The sequence below is a fragment of the Eleutherodactylus coqui genome, chromosome 1 (assembly GCF_035609145.1).
Source record: "Eleutherodactylus coqui strain aEleCoq1 chromosome 1, aEleCoq1.hap1, whole genome shotgun sequence".
Lineage (NCBI taxonomy): Eukaryota > Metazoa > Chordata > Amphibia > Anura > Eleutherodactylidae > Eleutherodactylus > Eleutherodactylus coqui.
The window spans coordinates 316,481,029-316,508,883 of record NC_089837.1 but is presented as its reverse complement, the minus strand read 5'-3'; the positions used below and the strand labels follow the sequence as shown (position 1 = coordinate 316,508,883).

Below are 27,855 nucleotides of genomic sequence, written 5' to 3'. Positions count from 1 at the left end.
GATTTTCACAAATGGAAACCTTAGCGAGCATCGGCGAAATACAAAAATGCTCGGGTCGCCCATTGACTTCAATGGGGTTCGTTACTCGAAACGAACTCTCGAGCATCGCGAAAATTTCGTCCCGAGTAACGAGCACCCGAGCATTTTGGTGCTCGCTCATCTCTATTGACCATGTTTGAAATTTTTATCCAAAATATTTTGGAGAAAAGATTTTTAGTTTTACAAAGAGCACTTTTTCATTAAAAAGAATTTTCCCACAAAGATTGTTCAGCCTTCGCCCACTGTTTATTGAACCTGTATGGCCTCTGTATGGCTTCTATTTAATGTGTTTGGCCACTTTTTTATCTCTGAATGCAAAGTAAATACCGGTACTGGTGTATTATGTCGCCACCGGAAGTAAGGGGTGGCGACATAGTACACCTGTCAAGCAATGTAGTAATGCCCCCTAGATTCTGATTGCTGGGGGCATGGTGTTCGGCAGCACAGGCAGAGGGCAGTATGGAGGATGGGAGCACCGGCACTTAAGTCCCTTTCTGACAGGGAAGGAGGAAGACAGCGGCATCACTGCGAGCGCCGATAGCCCGAGGCATCGGCAATCAGCCTATGTTGACGTGTGGTGCAGAGCTAGGACGGAACCCACTGCCGAGGCTGACGGAGTGTCAGCGCACTGGGCAGCAAACTTAATAGGCCGCTGCACGTGAGGAGCATGCTGCTGGTGGCTGGACCGAAGGGACGAAGCAGCCGTTGTGTGTGTTCCCCCAAGCCAGCCATCCTTCCATGCATGGTTAATTTTGTATACAGTGGCGGGGAACTGGTGAGCTGACACATGGCAGCTGGTTCCACTGCCGTCCCCGCCTGGCGGACAGACCACAGACACAACAGGAGATGGGAGAGTGTCAGGTCAGCTTAGGGGTGCTCGGCATACACAGTGTCCTGCTCGGCTTCCCTGGCACTTACTGCTATATCTTGTCAGCCAATCCGAAGCTAGGGGCATGACAGGGGCGTTAACTCCTGCTGACAGCTGTCACACCCCTAGCTTCCGGTGACGTCAAGATACACCAGTACTGTAAATATCTAGGTGTTTCAGACACCCTATATAAATTTCTTAATTGTTTTTGACATTCCTCGATTGTTAGGTTAGATGCTGAAAATTAACCTTAAAATATTCTTCATCTGTTTTCCTCCTTATGACTGGCAGGAGGAAAAGTGGTACAAGTCCATTGTTAGAAGGGACTGTCTGTAATGTACAGACTCCTAGCTGTTAGCCTTGTGCGAGTATCTAATCAGCAGGGCATACTGTTATACAATAATGTAATAGGCAGTAAGCACCACCTGCATAGGAACACAACTCTGACAACCAACCTCAGCTTCCTCTCGGAAATAATGTTTTTTGCCATTGTTAAAAGACAGTTCACATAGCCATCAGGATGGTTGTTTAGTGGGGAGGTCAATGACCCCCATCTCCCATTAAATGCAGACTCCAGTGATGTCATCAGCATACTGCAGATATAAAGCAATAAAAGAAAGACTAGCACAAGCAATTACTACAATGCATCTAGAAAGTAGAAAACCTGGTTTTATTGTGTAACAAGCGTGGATGCAATCCGGTTTTGGTATGATATTCAACAAAAAGCATATTTTTACTGTGTATGCCAATTCTTTTTAAATGGCTAAGGAAATAGATTTGTTTTTGATATGACACTAAGATTTCTACCATATCTATCTTTCCTCACAATATCTTGGACATGTTATTTTTTTGAAACAGCTAGAAGAATTCAAATTTCATTGAAAAAAAAAAAAAGAGTATAAAATTGAAACATTTTCCAAAAAATAGATATTACTGAACAGATAATATAGGCTACATTCAATAAAGGTTTTCATTGTTTCTGTATGGTGAAGAAAATGAATGTCACTGGTCTTGAGATGCTATTGCCTAAAAAAACAGACAGGAATGTAAAGGAAGAGACCAAGAATAACTCATACAATAAGACGTTATACATTCAAAATTGTCTGTTAATTTGTTGCACATACCTTTTGGGCTGTGCTCCTTTTTTCATATTAATATGTTCCTCTGGCACAATCTCTGCTTCCCTCTAGGGTGAAGACCAAAGATCAAACATGTTTCATCTTTTATTTATTAGTGTCTTTAGAAAGGTAATATCATTTTTAGTAATATTTTTAAACTTTAAAGGGGTTGTCCCGCGGCAGCAAGTGGGTCTATACACTTCTGTATGGCCATAATAATGCACTTTGTAATGTACATTGTGCATTAATTATGAGCCATACAGAAGTTATAAAAAGTTTTATACTTACCTGCTCCGTTGCTGGCGTCCTCGTTCCCATGGAGCCGACTAATTTTCGCCCTCCGATGGCCAAATTAGCCGCGCTTGCGCAGTCCGGGTCTTCTGCAGTCTTCTATGGGGCCGCTCGTGTAGAATGCCGGCTCCGTGTAGCTCCGCCCCGTCACGTGCCGATTCCAGCCAATCAGGAGGCTGGAATCGGCAATGGACCGCACAGAAGCCCTGCGGTCCACGGAGACAGAGGATCCCGGCGGCCATCTTCAGCAGGTAAGTATGAAGACGCCGGACCGCCGGGATTCAGGTAAGCGCTGTGCGGGTTGTTTTTTTAACCCCTGCATCGGGGTTGTCTCGCGCCGAACAGGGGGGGGGGGGGGTTAAAAAAAAAAACCCGTTTCGGCGCGAGACAACCCCTTTAAGGAGTTGTCTGCTTTGGAAATCCCTTTTTGTTAGAAAGTTCCCAAAGCCCCATAGCAATCAAATGTAATCATGTAACTATGCCACAGTAGTGCCACCAAAAGAGTAGTGAGTAGAGATGAGCGAACACCAAAATGCTCGGGTGCTCGTTACTCGGGACGAAAATTTCGCGATGCTCAAGGGTTCGTTTCGAATGACGAACCCCATTGAAGTCAATGGGCGACCCGAGCATTTTTGTATATCGCCGATGCTCGCTAAGGTTTCCATTTGTGAAAATCTGGGCAATTCAAGAAAGTGATGGGAACGACACAGCAACGGATAGGGCAGGCGAGGGGCTACATGTTGGGCTGCATCTCAAGTTCCCAGGTCCCACTATTAAGCCACAATAGCGGCAAGAGTGGGCCCCCCCCCCAACAATTTTTAGTTCTGAAAAGCCCTCATTAGCAATGCATACCTTAGCTAAGCACCACACTACCTCCAACAAAGCACAATCACTGCCTACATGACACTCCGCTGCCACTTCTCCTGGGTTACATGCTGCCCAACCCCCCCCGCACGACCCAGTGTCCACAGCACACACTAAAGTGTCCCTGCGCAGCCTTCAGCTGCCCTCATGCCACGCCACCCTCATGTCTATTTATAAGTGCGTCTGCCATGAGGTGGAACCGCAGGCACACACTGCAGAGGGTTGGCACGGCTAGGCAGCGACCCTCTTTAAAAGGGGCAGGACGATAGCCCACAATGCTGTACAGAAGCAGTGAGAAATACAATCCTGTGCCACCGCCATCAGGAGCTGCACACGTGGGCATAGCAATGGGGAACCTATGTGCCACACACTATTCATTCTGTCAAGGTGTCTGCATGCCCCAGTCAGAGCGCGGTTTTTTATAAATAGTCACAGGCAGGTACAACTCCGCAATGGCAATTCCGTGTGCACCCACAGCATGGGTGGCTCCCTGGAACCCACCGGCTGTACATAAATGTATCCCATTGCAGTGCCCTGGACAGCAGAGCTAACGTCAGATTAAATGCAGGTGGGCTTCGGCCCACACTGCATGCCCCAACCTGACCGGGGTTTTTAATTCATAGACACAGGCAGGTACAACTCCCAATTGTGAAGTCCCTGTGGACCGACACCATGGGTGGGTGCCAGGAAGCCACCGCCGGCACATAAATATATCCCATTGCATTGCCCATCACAGCTGAGGTAATGTCATGTTTAATGCAGGTGGGCTTCGGCCCACACTGCATGCCCCAGTCAGACTGGGGTTCTTTAGAAGTGGACACATGCAGTTACAACTCCGTGTGGACCGACAGCATGGGTGGCTCCCTGGAACCCACCGGCGGTACATAAATATATCCCATTGCAGTGCCCAGCACAGCTGAGGTAACGTCAGCTTTAATGCAGGTGGGCAAAAAATTAATTGGATTACACTGTAGGCGAGGGCCCAAAAAATTGGTGTACCAACAGTACTAATGTACCTCAGAAAAATTGCCCATGCCCAACCAAGAGGGCAGGTGAAACCCATTAATCGCTTTGATTAATGTGGCTTAATTTGTAACTAGGCCTGGAAGCAGCCCAGTTAAAATAAAAATTGGTTCAGGTGCAAGTTTCAACACTTTAATGAGCAATGAAACGTATAAAAATTGTTTACAAAAATTATATGACTGAGCCTTGTGGGCCTAAGAAAAATTGCCCGTTCGGCGTGATTACGTGAGGTTTCAGGAGGAGGAGCAGGAGGAGGATGAATATTGTACACAGATTGATGAAGCAAAAATGTCCCCGTTTTTGATGGTTATAGAGAACGATGCTTCCATCCGCGGGTGCAGCCTACGTATTGCTTAGGTATCGCTGCTGTCCGCTGGTGGAGAAGAGAAGTCTGGGGAAATCCAGGCTTTGTTCATCTTGATGAGTGTAAGCCTGTCGGCACTGTCGGTTGACAGGCGGGTACGCTTATCTGTGATGATTCCCTCAGCCGCACTAAACACCCTCTCTGACAAGACGCTAGCCGCAGGACAAGCAAGCACCTCCAGGGCATACAGCGCGAGTTCAGGCCACGTGTCCAGCTTCGACACCCAGTAGTTGTAGGGGGCAGAGGCGTCACGAAGGACGGTCGTGCGATCGGCTACGTACTCCCTCACCATCCTTTTACAGTGCTCCCGCAAACTCAGCCTTGACTGGGGAGCGGTGACACAGTCTTGCTGGGGAGCCAGAAAGCTGTCAAAGGCCTTAGAGAGTGTTCCCCTGCCTGTGCTGTACATGCTGCCTAATCTCAGCGCCTTCCCTGCTACCTGGCCCTCGGAACTGCGCCTTCTGCCACTAGCGCTGTCGGATGGGAATTTTACCATCAGCTTATCCGCCAGGGTCCTGTGGTATAGCGTCACTCTCGAACCCCTTTCCTCTTGGGGTATCAGAGTGGAAAGGTTCTCCTTATACCGTGGGTCGAGCAGTGTGTACACCCAGTAATCCGTAGTGGCCAGAATGTGTGTAACGCGAGGGTCACGAGAAAGGCATCCTAACATGAAGTCCACCATGTGTGCCAGGGTACCTGTACGCAACACATGGCTGTCCTCACTAGGAAGATCACTTTCAGTATCCTCCTCCTCCTCCTCAGGCCATACACACTGAAAGGATGACAGGCAAGCAGCATGGGTACCCTCAGCAGTGGGCCAAGCTGTCTCTTGCCCCTCCTCCTCATGCTCCTCCTCCTCAACGCGCTGAGATATAGACAGGAGGGTGCTCTGACTATCCAGCGACATACTGTCTTCCCCCAGCTCTGTTTCCGAGCGCAAAGCGTCTGCCTTTATGCTTTGCAGGGAACTTCTCAAGAGGCATAGCAGAGGAATGGTGACGCTAATGATTGCAGCATCCCTGCTCACCATCTGGGTAGACTCCTCAAAGTTTCCAAGGGCCTGGCAGATGTCTGCCAACCAGGCCCACTCTTCTGTAAAGAATTGAGGAGGCTGACTCCCACTGCGCCGCCCATGTTGGAGTTGGTATTCCACTATAGCTCTACGCTGCTCATAGAGCCTGGCCAACATGTGGAGCGTAGAGTTCCACCGTGTGGGCACGTCGCACAGCAGTCGGTGCACTGGCAGATGAAACCGATGTTGCAGGGTGCGCAGGGTGGCAGCGTCCGTGTGGGACTTGCGGAAATGTGCGCTGACCCGGCGCACCTTTCCGAGCAGGTCTGACAAGCGTGGGTAGCTTTTCAGAAAGCGCTGAACCACCAAATTAAAGACGTGGACCAGGCATGGCACGTGCGTGAGGCTGCCGAGCTGCAGAGCCGCCACCAGGTTACGGCCGTTGTCACACACGACCATGCCCGGTTGGAGGCTCAGCGGCGCAAGCCAGCGGTCGGTCTGCTCTGTCAGACCCTGCAGCACAGTTTGTGGGCCGTGTGCCTCTTATCTCCTAAGCTGAATAGTTTCAGCACGGCCTGCAGACGCTTGCCCACCACTGTGCTGCCACGCCACGCGACACCGACTGCTGCCGACGTGCTGCTGCTGACACATCTTAATTGCGAGACAGAGGTTGCGGAGGAGGAGGAGGAGGGTGGTTTAGTGGAGGAAGCATACACCGCCGCAGATACCACCACCGAGCTGGGGCCCGCAATTCTGGGGGTGGGTAGGACGTGAGCGGTCCCAGGCTCTGACTCTGTCCCAGCCTCCACTAAATTCACCCGAGGTGCCGTCAGGGAGATATAGTGGCCCTGCCCGCCTGTGCTTGTCCACGTGTCCGTTGTTAAGTGGACCTTGGCAGTAACCGCGTTGGTGAGGGCGCGTACAATGTTGCGGGAGACGTGGTCGTGCAGGGCTGGGACGGCACATCGGGAAAAGTAGTGGCGACTGGGAACTGAGTAGCGCGGGGCCGCCGCCGCCATCATACCTTTGAAAGCCTCCGTTTCCACAACCCTATACGGCAGCATCTCCAGGCTGATAAATTTGGCTATGTGCACGTTTAACGCTTGAGCGTGTGGGTGCGTGGCGGCGTACTTGCGCTAGCGACGGCTGGACGGTGCGCTGACAGACATTGGTGGATGGGGCCGAGGACAGCGGAGGTGAGGGTGTGAGTGCAGGCCAGGAGACGGTAGTGCCTGTGTCCTGAGAGGGGGGTTGGATCTCAGTGGCAGGTTGGGGCACAGGGGGAGAGGCAGCGGTGCAAACCGGAGGCGGTGAACGGCCTTCGTCCCACCTTGTGGGGTGCTTGGCCATCATATGTCTGCGCATGCTGGTGGTGGTGAGGCTGGTGGTGGTGGCTCCCCGGCTGATCTTGGCGCGACACAGGTTGCACACCACTGTTCGTCGGTCGTCTGCACTCTCAGTGAAAAACTGCCAGACCTTTGAGCACCTCGGCCTCTGCAGGGTGGCATGGCGCGAGGGGGCGCTTTGAGAAACAGTTGGTGGATTATTCGGTCTGGCCCTGCCTCTACCCCTGGCCACCGCACTGCCTCTTCCAACCTGCCCTGCTGCTGCCCTTGCCTCCCCCTCTGAAGACGTGTCCTCAGTAGGCGTAGCAAACCAGGTGGGGTCAGTCACCTCATCGTCCTGCTGCTCTTCCTCCGAATCCTCTGTGCGCTCCTCCCTCGGACTTACTGCCCTTACTACTACCTCACTGATAGACAACTGTGTCTCATTGTCATCGTCCTCCTCACCCACTAAGAGCTCTTGAGACAGTTGCCGGAAGTCCCCAGCCTCATCTCCCGGACCCCGGGAACTTTCCAAAGGTTGGGCATCGGTCATGACAAACTCCTCCAGTGGGAGAGGATTCGGAACCATTGCTGCCCATTCTGGGTAGGGGCCCGAGAACAGTTCCTGGGAGTCTGCCTGCTCCTCAGAATGTGTCATTGTAATGGAGTGAGGAGGCTGGGAGGAAGGAGGAGCAGCAGCCAGAGGATTCAGAGTTGCAGCAGTGGACAGCGCAGAACTCTGGGTGGACGATAGATTGCTGGATGCACTTTCTGCCATCCACGACAGGACCTGCTCACACTGCTCATTTTCTAATAAAGGTCTACCGCGTGGACCCATTAATTGTGAGATGAATGTGGGGACACCAGAAACGTGCCTCTCTCCTAATCCCGCAGCAGTCGGCTGCGATACACCTGGATCAGGAGCTCGGCCTGTGCCCACACCCTGACTTGGGCCCCCGTGTCTTCGGCCGCGTCCACGTCCTCTAGGCCTACCCCTACCCCTCAGCATGGTGTATTACCAGTAGTGCAGAAACAGAACGCTGTAATTAAATGTGCCGCTTATTGGCCTGTGGTTGGAGGCTGACTTCGCTTACGGAACGCACAGCAGAGCCAGGAAAGAATTTTGCGCAAGCCTGCTGTAACACTTAGCTGGCTGCGTATGAATTAGGACAACTACCCCCAGCAGAGACCCAGTACACTGAGGACGGTCACAGGCAGCCCAAATAGATTTTTTTTTCCCAAATGTTTTTGGAAAGGCCCACTGCCTATATACACTAAATATGTCTTCTGTCCCTGCCTCACCACTACTGGCCCTGGACAATGTAAAATTACTGCAGACTGTTTCACTGTGGACAGGAATACAGCGGTGATGTAACAGGCAACACAGAGCCAGGAAAGAATTTTGCGCAAGCCTGCTGTAACACTTAGCTGGCTGCGTATGAATTAGGACAACTACCCCCAGCAGAGACCCAGTACACTGAGGACGGTCACAGGCAGCCGAAATAGATTTTTTTTCCCAAGTGTTTTTGGAAAGGCCCACTGCGTATATACACTAAATATGTCTTCTGTCCCTGCCTCACCACTACTGGCCCTGGACAATGTAAAATTACTGCAGGACGCAATGCTCTGCACGGCCGATATACAGAAAAAAAATGTGCAACACTGCAAAAAGCAGCCTCCACACTACTGCACACAGTTAGATGTGGCCCTAAGAAGGACCGTGGGGTTCTTGAAGCCTAAAATAACTCCTAACACTCTCCTTATTGCAACTCCAGCAAGACAGCACTTTCCCTGAACTATGTCAGAATGCATCTGTGGCGAGCCGCGGGAGGGGCCGATTTATATACTCGGGTGGCACCTGATCTCGCCAGCCACTCACTGCAGGGGGGGTGGTATAGGGCTTGAACGTCGCAGGGGGAAGTTGTAATGCCTTCCCTGTCTTTCTATTGGCCAGAAAAGCGCGCTAACATCTCAGAGATGAAAGTGAAAGTAACCCAAACACCGCGTGGTGCTCGTTTCGAATAACGAGCATCCCGAACACGCTAATACTCGAACGAGCATCAAGCTCGGACGAGTACGTTCGCTCATCTCTAGTAGTGAGGCATTAGGATGTTTCTGTAATACATCGACCTGCCAAGGTCTACCGCCTAACAGATGACAGTCCCAAACGGGGGAACTCTCTTCTAATAATGAAGTTTTCCTATCTAATCAAGTTATGACATAATGGAAATGAAAGAAGCCATGCTGCAATTTCCTGCACAGCAGGTAGCTGGAGTACTGCTACGCTGGGAAAACTCAGAAGAAGACGTATTGCTGAACCAGTGCTGCATTCCCTTCATTCTGAGGATTTATGGGAGTCCCAGAGGTCGCACCTTCGCCAATCATAAAATAATATGTATCCTAGAGATATGCCATAATTTTTTTTAGATGGAAAACCCCTTCAAATCAGCATTCCATCACAGAGTAATTGTAGTAAAAATAGGTTTTCTAGACCAGACTGTCCCTGTAATAATTAGCATAGTAATAATTAACCCCTTAATGACATGGCCTATTTTGGCGTTGAGGACCAAGCGATTTTTTGGTATTTTTCCATCTCCATTTTTCAAAAGCCATAACTTTTTTATTTTTCCGTCGACGCGGCCGTATAAGGGCTCGTTTTTTGCGTGGCGATCTGTAGTTTTTATCGGTGCCACTTTTGGGTATATAGACAATATCGTAAATTTTTTATTTTTTTTTTTAATGATAACAGGGAGAGAAAACGCATCAATTCTGCCATAGATTTTTTTTTTTTTTTTTTACAGCGTTAATCATGCAGCATAAATGACACACTAAATTTTTTCTGCGGGTCGGTACGGTAACAACGATACCAAAATTGTTATATTTTTTTTAGGTTTTTACACTTTTTTGCAATAAAACCCCCTTTTTTTGGAAATCTTTTTTTTTTCTCTATAGCTGCATTCAAAGTCATGTAACTTTTTTATTTTTCTATGTACGGAGCTCTATGAGGGCTTATTTTTTGCGAGACGAGCTGTAGTTTTTATTGGTACCATTTTGGGAAATGTACGGCTTTTTTGATCACTTTTATTGCATTTTTTGTGAGGCAAAATGCTAAAAATTAGCATTTTGCCTCTGTTTTTTAGCGTTTTTTTTTACGCTTTTTGTCGTACAAAATAGAAAGCGTGTTCAACTTTTTGTACACGTCGTTACGGACGCGTCAATACCAAATATGTGGGGTTTTAGTTTTTTTTTCCCTTTTTTTATGCTAATATTAGAAAAAGCATAAAAAAAGGGGTTTTTTACATTTTTTTTTTACATTTTTCTTTTTTTTACACTTTTCTTTTCTTTTTTTTACACTATTTGAGTCCCTCTGAGGGACTTGCAGCACTATGCCTATGATCGCTGTCATAAGGCATGGCAAAGCTACTGCTCTGCCATGCCTTATCGCTTGTACAGCGATTATAGGCACAGGCAATACAGGACGCCGGTGTCTGGCGTCCTGTTGCCATGGTGACAGGCCGGGCTCTCGCGATAACATCGCGAGTTCCGGCCGGAGACACACAGGGATCGCGATCCCTCTGTGAACTCTTTCCCTGCCGCGATCTACTTAGATCGCGGCAGGGAAGGGGTTAACAGCGGCGGGCGCATCTCCGATGCCCCCCCGCTGTTGGAGCGGGACGCCGGCTGTGACTGACAGCCGGCTCCCGCTGCGGGATAGCGCGGGATCTTATGTGATCCCGCGCTATCTCCAGGACGTACCAGGTACGTCATGTTGCGGGAAGTACCAGGCTGCCATGACGTACCAGGTACGTCCAGGAGCGGGAAGGGGTTAAAATAATAATATGATATAATGTTATCTTTGCATTAATAGATTAAGCAATAAAATGAATGATCTTGTAATTTGTGAAGAGACTGGAGAAATACCGTACGTGGTGTTGGTGACCATAGTTAGAATCATAGAATGGTAAAGTTGGAAGGGTCCTCCAAGTTCATCAGGTCTAAGCCCCCCTGTTCAGTGCGGGATTCACTAAATCATGCCAGACAGATGTCTGTCCAGCTTATGCTTGAAGACTTCCATTGAAGGAGAACTCACCACCTCCCATGGTAACCTGTTCCACTCATTCATCACCCCCACTATTTAATATCTAATCTGTGTCTCCTTCCTTTCAGTTTCACCCCATTGCTTCTAGTCTTTCCTTGTACAAATGAGAATAGGGCTGATCCCTCTGCACTGTGACAGCCCTTCAGATATTTGTAGACAGCTATTAAGTCTCCTCTCAGCCTTCTTTTTTGCAAGCTAAACATTCCCAGATCCTTTAACCGTTCCTCATAGGACATGATTTGCAGACTGCTCACCATCTTAGTAACTCTTCTCTGAACTTGCTCCAGTTTGTCTAAGTCTTTTTTAAAGTGGGTGCCCAGAACTGGACACAATATTCCAGATGAGGTCTGACTAAGGAAGAGTAGAGGGGGATAATTACCTCACGTGATCTAGACTCTATGCTTCTCTTAATACATCCCAGAATTGTGTTTGCCTTTTTGGCTGCTGCATCACATTGTTGACTCATGTTCAGTCTATGATCTATTAGTATACCCAAGTCTTTTTCACATGTTCTGCTGCTTAGCCTAATTCCTCCCATTTTGTACGTGCTTTTTTTCATTTTTCTTGCCTAGATGTAGGACTTTGCATTTCTCCTTGTTAAATACCATTCTGTTGGTCGCCGCCCACTGTTCAAGCTTCTCTAGATCTTTTTGAATACTCTCTCTCTCTCTTCCCTAGTGTTAGCTATTGCTCCTAGCTTTATGTCTTCGGCAAATTTGATCAGTTTCCCATACATAAAATGCCTCATTTTGTGATTCTACATTTCTACATTGTGTCAACTCTAATGTAAATACAAAAAATATATAATCATATTTTATTCTATGTCCTGAAAAACAGTAATCGTACTATGTAACTATTTTATTACTTGGAGGGGGCATATTCAAATACAAAAGACAATTGTTCATAGAAAGTATTAAACAGCATGCACGCGCCAATAAATTCCAGACACTATTTCAGAATGCACCTGCAACTGCCATGACTGTCATTTTCCTATAACCAGCAAACAGGTGAATTTGCCAGGGAATGCCAAAGTCAGGTATTACCCTTGCAGTTATCTTAATCGTAAATAAAATCATGCTTTTGGCCACCATCATCTCCTGACCTCAACCCTATTGAGAACCTCTGAAGCATCCTTTAAAGGAAGATATGTGAGAGTGGGCGTCAGTATACAGGATTCTGGCTATGAGTACCTGATTTTGCTTTATTGCGGATGACCACGGTGGCTTGCCAGTATGAAGTAAAAATCAAAAGCTCATGACTTTCAATGCTTGCATTTTGCTGTGGACCCTCCACACAGACGCTGATCGTGGATTCCACAATTAGAATCCGCCCCTGTGAGACCCTCCTTAACTCTTTCCAATCCACTATCTGACGTCTAAAGACATTCTGATTGAAGGCTGTACAGCTTCCGATGTCCGAAGACGTCCGGCAGGGTATTCTTACTGTATATTACTGGCCTCTCCAGCATGTCCAATACTGCAGTACTGACTCTGGCCAGCAGGTGGCGCCATTGTATAATGGCAGAAAGAGAACACTGCCTAGAAAACCCTGAATCCAAAATTGGATTGCAAAGGATTAAGGTGTATTTATTTTTCGCTAAATTATCTGTGCATGCATCAAATCACATATTCATGTTGGAAATGATATGCATGTCTTTATGTTTTCAAAAAGTAAATTCAGTATAAGAATTTAGATCAATGTATTTTGTGTTAATTTCAAAATATATATACAGTCATCACCATTAATTATCAGTACTTCCATCTGTAATAACATCCACATAGTAATGAAACTGTTGAGGATAAAAAATCCTTGTAGATACTATTTTGGAAAAACACACAAAAATGGCATGTGCATAATAAATGTGCAACATACCTTTATAGTAATACATAATTAATATAGTAGTACCTGATCTACAGGAAGCTCTACTCTGGTATGTGCATCCTCCTTTACTTCTTGAGCTCCATGTAATTCATGTCTGGTTTCTTTGACTTTAAATACTCCATCGTCTGCTATGAAAAAAAATAGTATCAGTTATAAAATCAGCACATAACACAAATGTCAGCACAGTAATGTTATCAATACAATTTCTTTCATGTATATTATAGAAAAAAAAAACTAAAAATCGTTTGACATGAAAGTACCTTTGGTTTCTTCCTCATTGGCCTTTTGTCTTCGAGATGGACGCACCCTTACTGGTTTTGCATAGAAAACAGAATTCTCTCCTTTAGAGTATTTAACACTGGAAAAATTTGGTGCTGCTGCACCTGTGGAATTGATCCTACGGCTGTCTTCCTGTGGGGAGGATGATACAAAAAGTATATTAAAGTGGTTTTTCAAGTTAAATAAAAAACAACGGCTGGCCATGCATGTAAGTAATAGATGAGCATAAACTAATTTATTATTTTCAGAGCTCCAGCACTGCACCTCCCAATAACACCGCCAGCACTTTGGTTACAAGCTGCATTAAGTCTGCATACAGAATGTCACAGACTGACTGCGACCAGTGCACAACTGAGGCTTGTGATTGGCTGCTGTCAGTCTGTGAAGTTCTATATACAGACTGAAGCTTGTAACCAGAGCAGGAGATGTGGCATTAGAGCTGCGAGGGTATGGTTCAGGTGGGTGTATGTTTTTTTATTATTTTTTAATGCATGACCAGCTGTTTTTTTTTTCTTAGGGAGGCGGGGGGGGGGGGGGGGGAGTTAAACTTGAAAAACCACTTTAATGTACAAGTTTACAAGTATTATCTACAATCATTCTAAAAACAGTTGTACCTGAGTTGGAGAGCTATTAATACCAGAGTCACTAACTCCATCTTGTGATGCGCCATAGACCTTGCCCTTAGAAATAAAGGAAAAATAATGTAAAAATATTTTTGATATGAATATGGTGCATACAAAAAAAAATATTTAAAGGGGTTGCCCAATTATTTTTTTTAAATTAAATGTGAGGTGCAGATGTGCTAAAATAACAAATCAAGCAGTACTTATCCATCCTTGGTTCTGGTGATTCAGCACTGCAGTCCCACTCTTCTCCTAATCTCTGTTGATAGCCGGAGTCGAATGACTACTGCTTGCCAATCAGAGGCCACAGCATCATTGTTCTCCTGGCATCAACACTCACATGCTGAGCCCCATGATGGCCAGGAGTTCCAAATGGTGGTGCTGCAGTGCTTGGCAGGCAGCAACTAACTGATTTCCGCTGTCAACAGAGCTTGGGAGAACAGAGGACTGCAGCACTGGATCACCGGTCCTGAGGACGGGTAAGTCTGCTTGATTTGTTATTTTAGCACATCTGCACTTCATTAAAAAAGCAACTGTACAACCCCTTTAACAACAATTTATTGCAATGCAACACCCTTACGAAATCACCACAAAATGGGACATTATATCCAGACTATTTTGGTATTACTGATGCGGTAGAGCTATGTGTCAGAAGGCAACCCTTATTTGTATTGTGTAACATTGATTAGCTGAAGAAAAGCATCTCCTACTTACAACTTTAGGAATCCTGCGCTTAACACCAGGGCGATTCCTAAAGCAGAAGTGACATGATGTAAGTGAAAAACATAAGTGGTGAATAGAAAATAGAGGAGAAGGAAAAACTTGATAAAAAATAATAGGATGGAATAATTCAGTATCTACTTATTTCCTCCAGGTGGACTTAGAAGCTCTTCATATGGAAGACATTTATATTTCTCTGATCCAATAGCAACATAATATTCCCCAGACACCAGCTCAGCTCCACAGGCAATAGAAATGCCATCTAAAGTGCAGAGCCTGAAAAAGCAAAGTATTATTTCATCACACATTGATATCAGAATGCACACAGGAAGATACATTCCCCTTCTTGGACTACAAACTTCACTTACTTTCTTACGGCTCCATTGTACAAGTTGGCCTTTTCAGTAAGTAGGGTTAAAACCAACTCCCACTCCTTCAAGATACTTGGAGGTATAAGGACTCGAATAGGTGGAGTCATAAGATCTCCATTACGGAAAATACTAGCAAAAGTAGAAATCAGAAGATTAGTAGATTGGCAGATTAGAGGAATCAATTGCGATTTGAATAAGCACAATGCAACTGCCCAGTTACAGTACCTCAATATCTGGATCAGGGTACTTTCATGACAAAATGAACATTTTCCTTCATCTAGTAACAGCTAGCAATTTTTTGAATTAGTTTGACTAAAAAGTGGTAAGAGAAAAAGCTTACCTGTAGTAGATTTACACATTGGAAGCCATATGTAGCACTTGCAGACAAAATGTGAAAAGATTGATATCCGTCTATAGGCCTTAATAAGAGTCTTCCAGCTCATATGAGCCCATATGCTAAACTTATGGGACTCATAGGAGCTGACAGACTGGCTTTAACTGTTAGCTATTAAGGATATTAAGAAATTGGTTAGCTTAATATTCTTCTATGTAACGGTAGCATATTACAGGATTTTATGAAAACAGTGAATTCATAGTTATGTTGGTGTATTCATGAGGGGTCTGCTCTCCTGCCCCTCAGGGTAGTGACTGAAAGGTTGCTATGTATACATATACAGTATATACAGCGACCAGTGAAATCACTGAGCTGAGAAGAGGAAGAGCACACCCCTCCTGAATACACCAACATAACTATGACCATTGTATTCCTTCACCACTCCTATTAGCCAAACATTGTGGCTTCTAAGAGTATAGATCTGCAGCTATTCTTTTCTGCCTTTACATAAGGAGGCATGTTAAGCTGACGGATATGATTTACTATGAGCAGGGACTTGGTAAACGTAAACTTAAATATTGGAGAGGTGAATATATAGCAATTAATTTGCAAATATACTTATCAAAAATGCTCAGACCATTCTAATACTGGAGAAGCCATTGGGATATCAAGCTGCCTACAGCTTCCTTGTCACTTTGTCTAAAGCCTCCTATTGTTGGTGCTAGAAAAAAGGTTTATTTTCTAAATAAAATTTTCTACCTTGAATAAACCCCTTTCTTAGGCCTCAGTCACACGGGCGCATCGGCGCACATGTTACTGCAGGAAGGAGATGGACGTACCTGAAGACGGCCGTCTCTCTGCAGCGCCGGGAGGAAGAGCATGTGACCGGCTTCATTGCCGGTCATGTGTTCTTTCATCAGCGCTGCAGAGAGACGTCCGTCTTCAGGTACGTCCGTCTCCTTCCTGTAGTAACATGTGCGCCGATGCGCCCGTGTGACTGAGGCCTAAGAAAGGGGTTTATTCAAGGTAGAAAATTTTATTTAGAAAATAAACCTTTTTTCTAGCACCAACAATAGGAGGCTTTAGACAAAGTGATAAGGAAGCTGTGATGATAAAGAGATGGCTTCTGAAAAGTTTTCTCTGCAGAACAGGAAGTGTCAGCCTAATGTTAAGGCCCTTTTATACTGGCCGATTACGTTCTGGTTGTTCAGGCTCCCGCGGGGTTTTGAACATTAATCATCCTGTGTAAAAGCATGCAGAAACTAAATGACTGGACCAGAATCATTTCAGTCATTCAGGATTTTAAGCTGCTTAAATTCCTGACCGATGATCGTGCAGTGTAAACAGCAGCTGTTCAGTACTGAACAGCTGCTGCTCACAGTGAATGGAGAGGAGTGAGAGTAGGGGGAGAACGCTCCCCTAGCCGCCTTGCCTCCCTGCTGGCGGCGCTGTATGTGATCCAGTGATACGCACTCCAGCGTAACAGCACAGGAACAAGTACACACAGGAACGAGTGGTGGGAATCGTTTGCCCGACACTCGTCCCATGTAAAAGGGCCTTTAATCTCAGTGGCCAGAATGAAAGCTGCAAGATTGCAGATTTCTTTTTAATATAGATAGTGACATGGAAATTTAAAAACAAAAATCCTTAACCCTTAAATGACCGCCGATATGCCTTTTGACGGGCTCTATCAGCGGTCTATGTATGAAGTGAGATTGCATAGCGATCTCCCTCCATAAACCGTGGCAGTGGCTGTTTCTTACAGACGACACCCAGGGGCAACAGCTCCGATCAGCTACACGACTGATCGGAGCTGTTAACCCTTTAAATGCCCTAAACGATGTTCGAGGATCCCGTTCGGCACCCTGCGATGAGATCGCAGGGAGCCATGCAGGTGTCAGGGGACCCGGGGGCCTTCTAAAATGCCTCAGGACTGTCATGGCGGAATGCCTATCAAGGCATGCCCGTGGGTTGGCTTAATAGACTGCCTGCCTAATTGCAGTATGATATAATGCTATGGCATTACATCCTACAGCAAAGCATCGCTAGTTGTTTAAAAATAAAAGTAAAAATAAGATCAATAAAGTTTTACTAATTATTAAAAAAATAATAATAATAAAAAAAAACCTTTTGCCATATTTATAATAAAAGAATCTAAATAATAAAACAAAAATACATATTTGGTATCGCTGCAACTGTAAAAGTCCGATCTATCAAAGTAATGCTTTTTTTTACCCCTCACGGTGAACGTCGTCAGAAAAAAAAGAATGACAGAAATGCGCTTTCTTTGGTACCCTCTCTCTAAGAAAAAATGGAATAAAAAGCGATAAAAAGGTCATATGTATTCCAAAATGGTACCAACGGGAACTACAGGACGTCCCGCAAAAAAATGAGCCCTCACACAACTATGTCGACAGAAAAATAAAAAAGCTACTGCACGTAAAAGATGTTGGAAAAAATAATTTTAAAAAATTTAAATATCTTATACAGCAAAAAAAACTATAAATTTGGTATCGTAGTAATCATACTGACCCATAGAATAAAATTATCATTTCATTTTTGTTGCAGTTTGTGCGCTGTAGAAACAAGACGCACCGAAAGATGGTGGAATTTAATTTTTTTTCTATTTCTCTCCACTTAGAATTTTTTTTGCCTTTTTCATTACATTATAAGGTACATTAAAGGGGTCGTCCCAAGGTGCAATTTGAATCTATATACTTCTGTATGGCCAATACAAAGCACTTTATAATATAATGTGTGCTTTGTAAATACGCCATACAGAAGATATATACTTACCTGATCCGGTGCCCCCCCCCCCTATATTTACCTGTCTGTTGCCTTGGCTCCGACCATTCCAGCGGTGTCTCTTCATCCATTAGTCACACATGCGCAGTAGCTCTGGCCGGCTGGTCGGGTCCTGTGAACGCGCCTGGGGCAGGTGCATGCGCAGTCTTCTCACTCCATGGCAATGGCTTCACCTCCTGGCTCCCGCAGAAGAAGAGGAGTAGCTTGCCCTGGCGGATCGTCTTCAGCTGCTGGGTATGTTACAAGGGGTGGGGAGGGGGCAAGTGTCGGCACATGTCACTGGTCTGGGGGGGGGGGGTGCGGGTGTATGCACATGTCACTGGTCCACGGGGAGGGGGGGTGTGGGTGTATGCACATGTCAGTGGTGTGGGGGGAGGGGGGAGGGTGTTGGCACATGTCAGTGGTGTGGGTGTCGGCACATGTCAGTGATGTGGGGGGAGGGGGGTGCGGGTGTATGCACATGTCAATGGTGTGGGGGGAGGAGGGTGCGGGTGCATGCACATGTCAATGGTGTGGGGGGAGGAGGGGTGTGGGTGCATGCACATGTCGCTGGTCTTGGTGGGGCGGGGGTTGTGGGTGCTGTCACTGGGGTCCTGGGTTGGGAGGTGGGGGCGGGCTGGTACTGCGGGTGGCGGAGAGAGGGGTTCTGTCACATAGACTTGTCTCTGGGGGTTCTGTCACACAGACTTCTTGCAGGGGTGGGGGTGCTGTCACATAGACTTGTCGCTGTTGGGTGCTGTCACATAGACTTCTTGCGGAGGTGGGGGTGCTGTCACATAGACTTTTCGCCAGGGAAAGAGTGTGTTTGGGGGGGGTTGTCACAGTAATTTGTCGCTGTGGGGTGGGAGGGGGGCTGTCATAGTAATTTATCCCAGGGTGTAATCCTGCCTGTGCAGGGAGGGGAGAAGGTGAGCTGTGTCTATTGTGAATGGTGGGTCCTGTGGGGGGGGACTATGGAGAACACTGTGGGCGTGGCACTATGGGGGGCACTGTGGGGGTGCATTCTGTGTGGACACTGAAGGGGGAACTGTGGGGGGGCACTGGAGGGGGACACTGTGGAGGGGGGGACTGTGTGTGGGGCAGTGTGACGGGGCACTGTGAGGGGGGGCCATGTGTGTGGGTACTGGAGGGGGCACTGTGTGTGGGCACTGTGAGGGGGCGTGTGTGTGTGGGGGGGCATGTTTGGTGCTACTTTCACTTTCACTAGTGGAGGATCGTGATCCTCTGCTATTGACAGTACTGCTACAGATCAGGATCTCTTGCTACTGCTGTGACAGCTGTAGCAGGAGATTCCTTCATCTCCCCAGCATGTCCCCTCGTCACTGGACACTGGGACACTGCTGTCACAGCAGTAGCAGGAGATCGCACTGCTCTCCCTGCCCTCTCATTGCTTTGAATGGAGCCGGCCGGCTTCCGGCTCTATTCAAAGCAGTGAAGCGTGCGTCTCCATTATGACGCCGGTCCTCCAGTCATGTGACCGGCATCATCGGGAGCGCGCACGCTGAGGAGAGAGAGGCAGCAGTGCATCATGGGAACTACCCAGCGGCGCCATCTTTGAAAAATTCTTCAGGCCAGCTTTATAAGGGAAAGAAAAGGAATAAAAAGGTGAGCAAAATATTGTATTTTTTATGGGTAAAGCTGTAGTGTGTGATGCTTCTCTACAGGGCATTAATGGGAAAAAAAATCAGTTTGGCCGGCGAGACAACCCCTTTAAATAGTACCATTGAAAAATACAACTCATCCCGCAAAAAAACAAGCCCTCATACAGCGACGGCAATGGATAAATAAAAGAGTTACAATTTTTAAAAAGGTAGGAGGAAATAACGAAAATGGAAAAACTAAAAAAAGTCACTTGGTCACTAAGTGGTTAAAATATGTTTAACAGTAAAACTTGATTTAAATAATGGGTAATTTTCTGATAACACACTTCCTTTAAGTAATTCATGCTATTAAGAAACCCTTCCGTCTATTAACTAGAGAATTGGTGAGATTACACAGACAGCTTATAATAGGTGCCATAAAATGTTAAAAACAAATGCACTGTTAGAAAATAACCTACTGTTTAAGGGCCCAGTCACACGGGTTTTATTACGCGCGTTTATTTGCGCGTAAAAAAGATCGCACTGCGTGCATTTAAAAAAAGTATGACCACGTCCATTGCCACCCATATGTTCTATCTTTTGTCCGTTCGAATTTTATGCGCATGTAAAATTCGCACATGTGACCGCTGCCATTAGAAAGCATTAGTTCTATATAGTGCGATCTTTTTTAATGTGTGAATAATCGGATGTTGAAAAGCCCGTGTGACTTTTTTTTATGTTGCAGAAAACCCATTTAGGGCTCAGTCAAACGGGTTTAAAATTAAAAGAAATTAAATACTTATTCTGGCGGCTCCCCGTCCAGTGCTGCTGCTCTGGTGTCTGTGGCACGGAATCCAGAAGAAGCGGCGGGCGGTCAACTGCTGTTCATTATGCTCAGCTACTCACAGGCTTCTTCTACGGCCGCTGAAGCATGTGAGTGGTCTTGTGCACAATGAATGGCATGTGACTGTCCGCCGCTTCTTCTGGAATACTCTTTACTTTAAGGCCGTTAATAGAGATGAGCGAGCCTACTCGGCCATGCCCCTTTTTCGCCCGAGCATCGCGATTTTCGAGTACTTCTGTACTTGGGCGAAAAGATTCGGGGGGTGCCGTGGGTGAGTGGGGGGTTGCAGCGGGGAGTGGGGGGGGGAGAGGGAGAGAGCTCCCCCCTGTTCCCCGCTGCTACCCCCCGCGCCGCCACGCCTCCCGCCTCCCCCCGGCGCCCCCCGAATCTTTTCACCCGAGTACTGAAGTACTCAAAAATCGCGGTGCTCGATCGAGTAAATACTCGAAAAGAGTAGATTCGCTCATCTCTAACCTTTTTTGTGTTATGTCCTAGAAAATCCCTTTAAATTAACTTTTTAAGTAGATTGTTATTTTTAATTCCTGTGCACTATGCTGCCAACAGATCGGACTCGACAGTCAATGTAACAAGTGCCCATTTTAAAGTCTCAGAAGCTTTACTGCTTTTAGCCTTGTGAATGTACTCACTGAATAATACATGGAAGGTGAGATTCCTCCCTCCAGCGGCCTGTGACTTTTAGCTTACGAGAGATCTGGGGAAACAAAGATTAGGGTGGGAATATAGCTTTGCCAACATTCATTATATTTTAGTACGTTTTGTGCAGGCCCTTCCTGAGTGCTTCATGCATTTACCTCTGAACACCATGACACCAGTTAAACACCCTTCCTGCTGACCCAATTCACACACCTCTCCCTTCTGAACTCTTGACTCATCAAAGTAAAGGAAGACCAACGCTGGAATGCATACTGAGAACAGCTAGCAGAGAGGGTAGAAGGGTCATGTATGGAGGAAGTATTTGAGAAAGTGGAACATTCTGGGAATTTTTGTTCTAGCTCAACAGTGAACTAAACCATGCATGACCTGTAGGCATATGCTGTATGCATTGTATGCCCAAACGTAGAGGGGCTGCAGACCATCAGATCTATATGAGCTTGTTGGACATCTCATTCCAGAACCCTGAGCGTTACTATGGTATTGAGTTGATAACCCTCCTTGAATAGCCTCCACTCTTCTTGGAAGGCTTCTAGAGTGAATATGTGTAAATTTGTGCACATTTCACTAAAAGAGCATTTGTGAGATCAGACATGAGTAGGTCTGGTAGCAATCTGTGTTTTACTTCATTCCAAAGGTTTTCGATGGCCTTGACGTCAGGTCTGTGTGCTTGCAACTTGAATCCTTCCACATCAAACTCGTCAAAATCACGTCTTATGGACCTCATTTTCTGCACATATGTACAGGGCATCCCCAATCTCTTGCCAGAAGCTTAAAAATGTCTATAATGATTTTTATGCTGCAGCATCAAAGTTACCCTTAATAGAAATAAAGGACCTAACCCAAACCATGAAAAACAGCACTTTACCATCATGCCTTCTTCACCAAATTTTACAGTAGGCCACGTGCACCTCAACCAGTAGTGTTCTCTGGGCATTCTGTAAACCCATACCCATCCACCAGATTGCACTACTGAAACATCATTCATTACTCCAGAGAACACATTTCCACTGTTTCTCAGTCGGGTAGCCATATGCTTAATATAATTGGTGCGGATTTTGACATGGTTTTTGATGCAAAAATGCTGCAGATTTTGACGTTGATTTTCTGCTGCAGAAAACCTGCAGCATTTCCCCTACATGTGACTGTACCCCTAATGTAACTTACAGAAACTCTGTAGTAAGTATTGCAACAAAGGATAGACTATTCTAAAACGTGATTCAGCACTCTGACTTTGTGTGGTCTACTGGTTTGTGGCTGAGTTGTTACTTCTAGACAATTCTACTTCATCGAGGAAAGGCCTCCTGTACACGGGCAAATTTGCTTTGCGAAATCGCGAGCGGGATTCCACCTCTGGATTCCGCTGCAAATCCAGCCTATAGCATGCTATGGCAAAACGCAATTTCCTGCCCACAAGCAGAAATCGAAAGCATGCTGCGATTATGTGCAGGCTACACACAGCCGGCTTCCATTGAAGTCAAAGGAAGCCGTTCATACTGCGGCACTTCCGCAGTGAGCACAGTGGAAGTATCATGGGATCCATGTCATCGTAGAGCGCCAGTGACTTCTGCGCATGTGCGATGAAGACGCCGGACAGGTACGCAGGGGTCACCAGGTCAAACTCCGCTGCGGGAAACCTGTGTGCAAGAGGCCTAAAATTTTAGCAGATCAGAAATTTGACAACCATTGTTCTCTGGTACAATCTATACTACTACCAATGTTTGGCTATGGAGATTACATACACATATGCTTGATTATGCACTTATCTGCAATGAAAATGGTTAAAAAAACGAATTCCACTGAATTCAATAGGGAGTGGGTCCACATACTTATTGGCCATGAAGTATATTTAAAATATACTCGCTACTTCGAAATAAGATGAGTGGCAAAAAACTTGTGGATTCTTAGCCTCAAGCAGGTGTCTTCCAAATTTTTGGCTAAAACCACTATAACTTTTTTCTATTGGTCAGTATTTGACTCATATAAAAAAAGGACTACTGCAGCAAATATGCATTTTATTTTAACGCAGCAGTGAAATAAGCACATTCAACCTATCAAAGCCTTGTTCCCCCAATAGCAGACATTTCTGCACTGTGTGCCATGCCTCATGGTAATTCCTATTAAAGGGGTTGTCTCGCGAAATCAAGTGGGGTCATACACTTCTGTATGGCCATATTAATGCACTTTGTAATATACATTGTGCATTAAATATGAGCCATACAGAAGTTATTCACTTACCTGCTCCGTTGCTAGCGTCCTCGTCTCCATGGTTCCGTCTAAATTCGCTGGCAGCTTGCTTTTTTAGACGCGCTTGCGCAGTCCGTTCTTCTCCTTTCAGCACGAGCCGCTTCAGTGTGCTCCCCGCTACAGCTCTTCTGCGCATGCGCAGACGAGCTGTCACTGCTCGGGAGCGCGCTGGAGCGGCCATTCTGTACCATCCTCTGTTAGAGGAAGGTGCAGAGCCGCCCAGCTGTCCCAAGAAGCTGTCCCGCCGTCCTGCCGTCCTGCCGCACAGGTAAGTGATGGGCCGGGGGGGCTGCCGCTGCGACGGGGGCGGGCTGCGCCGGGGGGGGGGCTGCCGCTGCGCCGGGGGGGGGCTGCCGCTGCGATGGGGGGGGGCTGTCGCTGTGCCGGGGGGGGGGCTGTCGCTGTGATGGGGGGGCTGTCGCTGTGATGGGGGGGCTGTCGCTGCGATGGGGGGGCTGTCGCTGCGATGGGGGGGCTGTCGCTGCGATGGGGGGGCTGTCGCTGCGCCGGGGGGGGGCTGCCGCTGTGCCGGAGGGGGGGGGGGCTGCGCCGGTTACCTGCTGCCTGGCGGTGGGTGACTGGTCGGCCGTGTTCAATCCAGGGGTCCGGTCGGCGGCTGCGGGGCGTCTGGTTGTCAGGGAGACACAGCTGGTAGCGTCTCGGGAGCGCGCACGTCGGGCTACAGCAAGCGATGGGAAAAGAGCCAGCGGCCATCTTGGGAAAATTTTTATAAGTTGCTGAAACGCTGGAACTGTAAGTACAAACCAGCTAGAGAAGTCATTTACAGGGGGGCTTAGTAATGTATGCTTAATTAGGGGGACTGGGCAAAAAAAAAAATTCACTGCTTCCTCGAGACAACCCCTTTAACATTGCAATACTACCCTGGGTGAGAATTCACCCAATCAAATCACATTTTCAAACTGGTGCCACCAGAGCACTATTAGTTTAATTTTCTTTTACTACAACCAAACTGTATTGATCTCTTACATGTATAATGATATACTTGGCAATTGTTGTACAACTACTTTTGAAAAATAAAGATATCATCTTCATATATTTTTTATTGTTTTTATGTCAAACAGACGAGGTGAAAATCCACCGATGTAGTATTACAGGGTTAAAACTGGACTGATGCACGAATAAAAATCTTGTTTATGACTAAGGCCGGCTCACACGGGTGGATTTGGATTACGCGATCGCTTTTTCACTCACACTCGCGAATACAAATTGCATATTCCGCAAGTGGAAGAAAAATCGCATCTTGCTCTATTCTGCACAGAATCCACACGGGCGGTCTCCATTCATGTCTCCACATTGTATATGGGCTGTGGGTACCCGCATCATCGCTAAACGACGGTGCGGGAAATACAAATAAACAAAAAAAGAACTGTACTGCGCATGACCGCCAGCAAGCCGCTGCAGTCATTCGCAATACAGTAATAGAAGGGTCGCCAGCCTAACCGTGGAAGCTGGCAACATTCTTTTTGTATTTTTTTTACTTCTGCTTTTTATAGGAAGGTTGGACAACTTGTTGGCACCTGCAACTATATCAGGTGTAAGAACGATATGATAAGGCACCTAAATCATTGTATCATGAAACATTATGCTACTTTTTAACTAACTTTTTTCTTTATTGTGTCATCATTTTCCCTGCTTGCTGTCAGTGAGAGCAGATATATGCAAATAAGGAAGACGGAACAATACCTCTGCAGCGCCACCTATTGAATGGCAGCATTTTTTCAAATCAATATACAACCCTTTATAACCATGACTGGGAATTGATACATTCAAAGGCTAAAAACCCAGCATGTTTTTCTTGTATTAAGACGTGCAACTACTGTATGTCACCTGGACATGATCAGGATGGCTTTTCCCCCTGTAGGTATAAACAGTGCATGTTTACGTTCACTCACAGCTAGTGGAGAAAATTGGCAAGGAAATTGAAAAATTGCATAACTTTTCAATATTGCTAGTCATATATTTCATATAGTCTGTTAGCAGACAAAAGAAATACCAGTGTGAACAAAAAGCAAAATCAGGGAGATACATGAAAAAACTAATGTGAATTTACCTGTTGGATGCCTCTGACTTGTGTGGCCGCTGGAGGCTTAACTTCAGTGTGAAGGTAACTATAATAATATGAAAAACACATGTTAGATATGCTGGGTAATTTGCTCAAATCTCATAATTGTATAAACACATCAGCATCAGTGATATACAGAAGTATAGTTTAAGGGGAGAAAAAAAGTATTGTGTGCAGAATTCAAACAAGTTTTGAAGGAATTATTCATGAAGTGAAGTTTGGGGCATGTTTTCATGCTAACTTTCTTTTAAGCCTCTAAAAGTAGAAATAGCACAAGGAAATAACTATATTTCTTCTCTTTTTTATAACCAATTCCCCCAAAGATTGGCATTGAGTAAATTGGCATCAACCTATTTCCTAATTGTTAATCATGTATTTTTGTTGGCCATTAAAAGGTATCATATCTACAAGATTACTTGATTTCTCTTACTGAGACATGTTTTGAGTGATATCGTTGTGTGCATTTACACGGCAAGATGATCACTCAAAAGTCGCTCAAACGGCAGTTTGAGTGACAGTTTTGAGCGTTCACTTTGCATAAGTGTGTAAATGAAGGCTCACGCTGTATGCAGAAGACAAGCGGGACCGCTATCTTCTGCATACAGCTGTTGTCTTCTCGGAGCGCAAAGCTGGTATACAGCTGAACACTCAGAGCGGGGTATGCAGAACACAGCTGGAGCGCTGTCTTCTGCATACTTCTGTTGTGTTCTTGGAGCGCTCAGCTGGTATCCAGCTGATTGCTCCGAGCGGGGTATATAGAAGACAGCTGGAGCGCTGTCTTCTGTATACTCCTGCTGTGTTCACGGAGCGCACAGCTGTTATACAGCTGAGCGCTCCAAGCAGGGTATACAGAACACAGCTGGATCGCTTGTCTTTTTCATACTCTGGCTGTGTTCTCTGAGCGGGAAACCAGCTGAAACAATAGTATCAGCGGTATCCCGCTGAGAACTCAGCGCGTGGCACTGATAAGGCTCATCATTCTCTTTCAGCTAGCTGAAAGACATTGATGAGCGGCTCGTTACCAAAAACTGCACGATGTCTGTGCAGTTAGACCCAACTATTCTTGCTCAAAAGACGGCTTTGAGAGAGAATTGTTGGGTCTAAATGGGCCTTAATAAGTGCTGGCCTTAGGTTAGATGGCACCCTGGTGTCCCCATCCTGTCTTTAGAAGAAAGCAATATATATTGCACTGATAGGCAGTCTGCCTGTATTTTCTTTGTGCAGAAAGCAGCAAGATGGCAGCATACCCACACCAGAACAGCTCAGTGAATAAATACTGTACCAGAATGAAGCTCATAACATAAAGTAGCAAAACTAAGGGATTGCGTTGCAGGGGTGCTGATGTGCTGCCAGCGGCGAATCAGAATATCAGAGGGGAGGCAAAGCCAGCAGGAGGATGAGTCATGTAGCTCTACAAGACTCTGCTGCACAAAGAAAGAAGATCATCTGGTTGGGGATAGTGGAATTGCCCCCAAACTACATCCACCTGGTGCCCCTCCTATAAGCTTGTGGTTTAGCATGTAGCGAAGGCCGACTGTGCTAGTGAGTCATAACTGTGAAGAGTGCTCCGTTTCTTCCAATACAGTGCATGTCTATTGGCAAGCACAGTGCAGCTAGTGTACTACAGTTTACTGCCATCTTTTCAGCACAGTAAACTTTTGTAACTCCGTCACAACTTAAAATCTACAACCATTTTTTCCTTGACAAATCCGAAAATGCTGTAGGTGTCAAAAAAGTCGCAAGAGCTGAGTAAAAATGGAGTCCAGCATCAACATTGTTATTGTTGTTTCCAATGTCAATTTACCACAAAAATAATCTAAAAAGTAATTATTACAATATAAATCTGTCACAAAACATGTATGTATTACATATACAAAATATACCAATTGTATGCACTAAAAAACACAAAATGTTCACAATATACTCACTCAAGTTTCCTGAACTTTTCCGTTCCCGCAGCTACATACTGCCCCCTATTAAGTAGGTCGCTGAGCTCTGTGACGCGATGCCCATAGAGTGGAGTGTAGATGTTGCGTACAGCAGCCGGGGCTTGGATGGAGGTAGTCACCTCATTTAAGAAGGCTTCAAATGTTAGAAATTGCTTCTCGCTCACAACCATACGGCGGCCGTTGTGATAGGGATCCCCATTTCGAAACACAAGAACATTTCTGCCATGTGGGACCAGATGTACCCCCGAAGGGGAGCTCATTTTTTTTTTTTAAGAAATGGATTTAAAAAAAGAAAAAAAATTGAGAAAACAAAAAACTAAATTGAAATGTTCTTCAGTTGGTCATTACATTGCTAAAGAACCAGAAATATGTGACAGTATTGTTCACACACAAAAGCCATACAGATCACACACTGATCTGCTCACTCCTGTCTGTCATTCAGTTGCTGAGACTCTTTGCTGTTG

The 27,855-nt window shown here is 46.0% G+C and overlaps 1 protein-coding gene across 2 annotated transcripts; it reads right to left on the bottom strand.

Moving 5' to 3' along the window:
* Positions 1-1,556: 1,556 nt before the first annotated feature.
* DCDC2B (doublecortin domain containing 2B) lies at positions 1,557-27,855 on the bottom strand. 2 transcript variants are annotated; one of them, XM_066575033.1, is made up of 11 exons: positions 27,371-27,855; positions 25,431-25,488; positions 21,088-21,152; positions 14,875-15,006; positions 14,648-14,782; positions 14,501-14,537; positions 13,778-13,843; positions 13,145-13,295; positions 12,909-13,012; positions 2,032-2,093; positions 1,557-1,933 (listed from the first exon to the last, which is right to left on the bottom strand). In XM_066575033.1, exons 1-11 carry the CDS (start codon positions 27,649-27,651, stop codon positions 1,927-1,929), a joined length of 1,098 nt encoding a protein of 365 aa, XP_066431130.1. In that variant the 5' UTR covers positions 27,652-27,855; the 3' UTR covers positions 1,557-1,926. The 2 variants fall into 2 exon arrangements, with proteins under 2 accessions (XP_066431130.1, XP_066431131.1); XM_066575034.1 differs by having other exon boundaries at positions 12,909-13,009.

What these genes read in the sequence shown, in the direction of transcription:
- DCDC2B (XM_066575033.1), bottom strand. Translation starts at nt 27,651, where the DNA reads ATGAGCTCCCCTTCGGGGGTACATCTGGTCCCACATGGCAGAAATGTT. An exon ending in TTAATAGCTCTCCAACTCAG is followed by an intron (nt 13,296 to 13,777) that starts GTACAACTGTTT and finishes TCCTCCCCACAG; the next exon opens with GAAGACAGCCGTAGGATCAA. An exon ending in TAGAGCTTCCTGTAGATCAG is followed by an intron (nt 2,094 to 12,908) that starts GTACTACTATAT and finishes TCTTCACCCTAG; the next exon opens with AGGGAAGCAGAGATTGTGCC.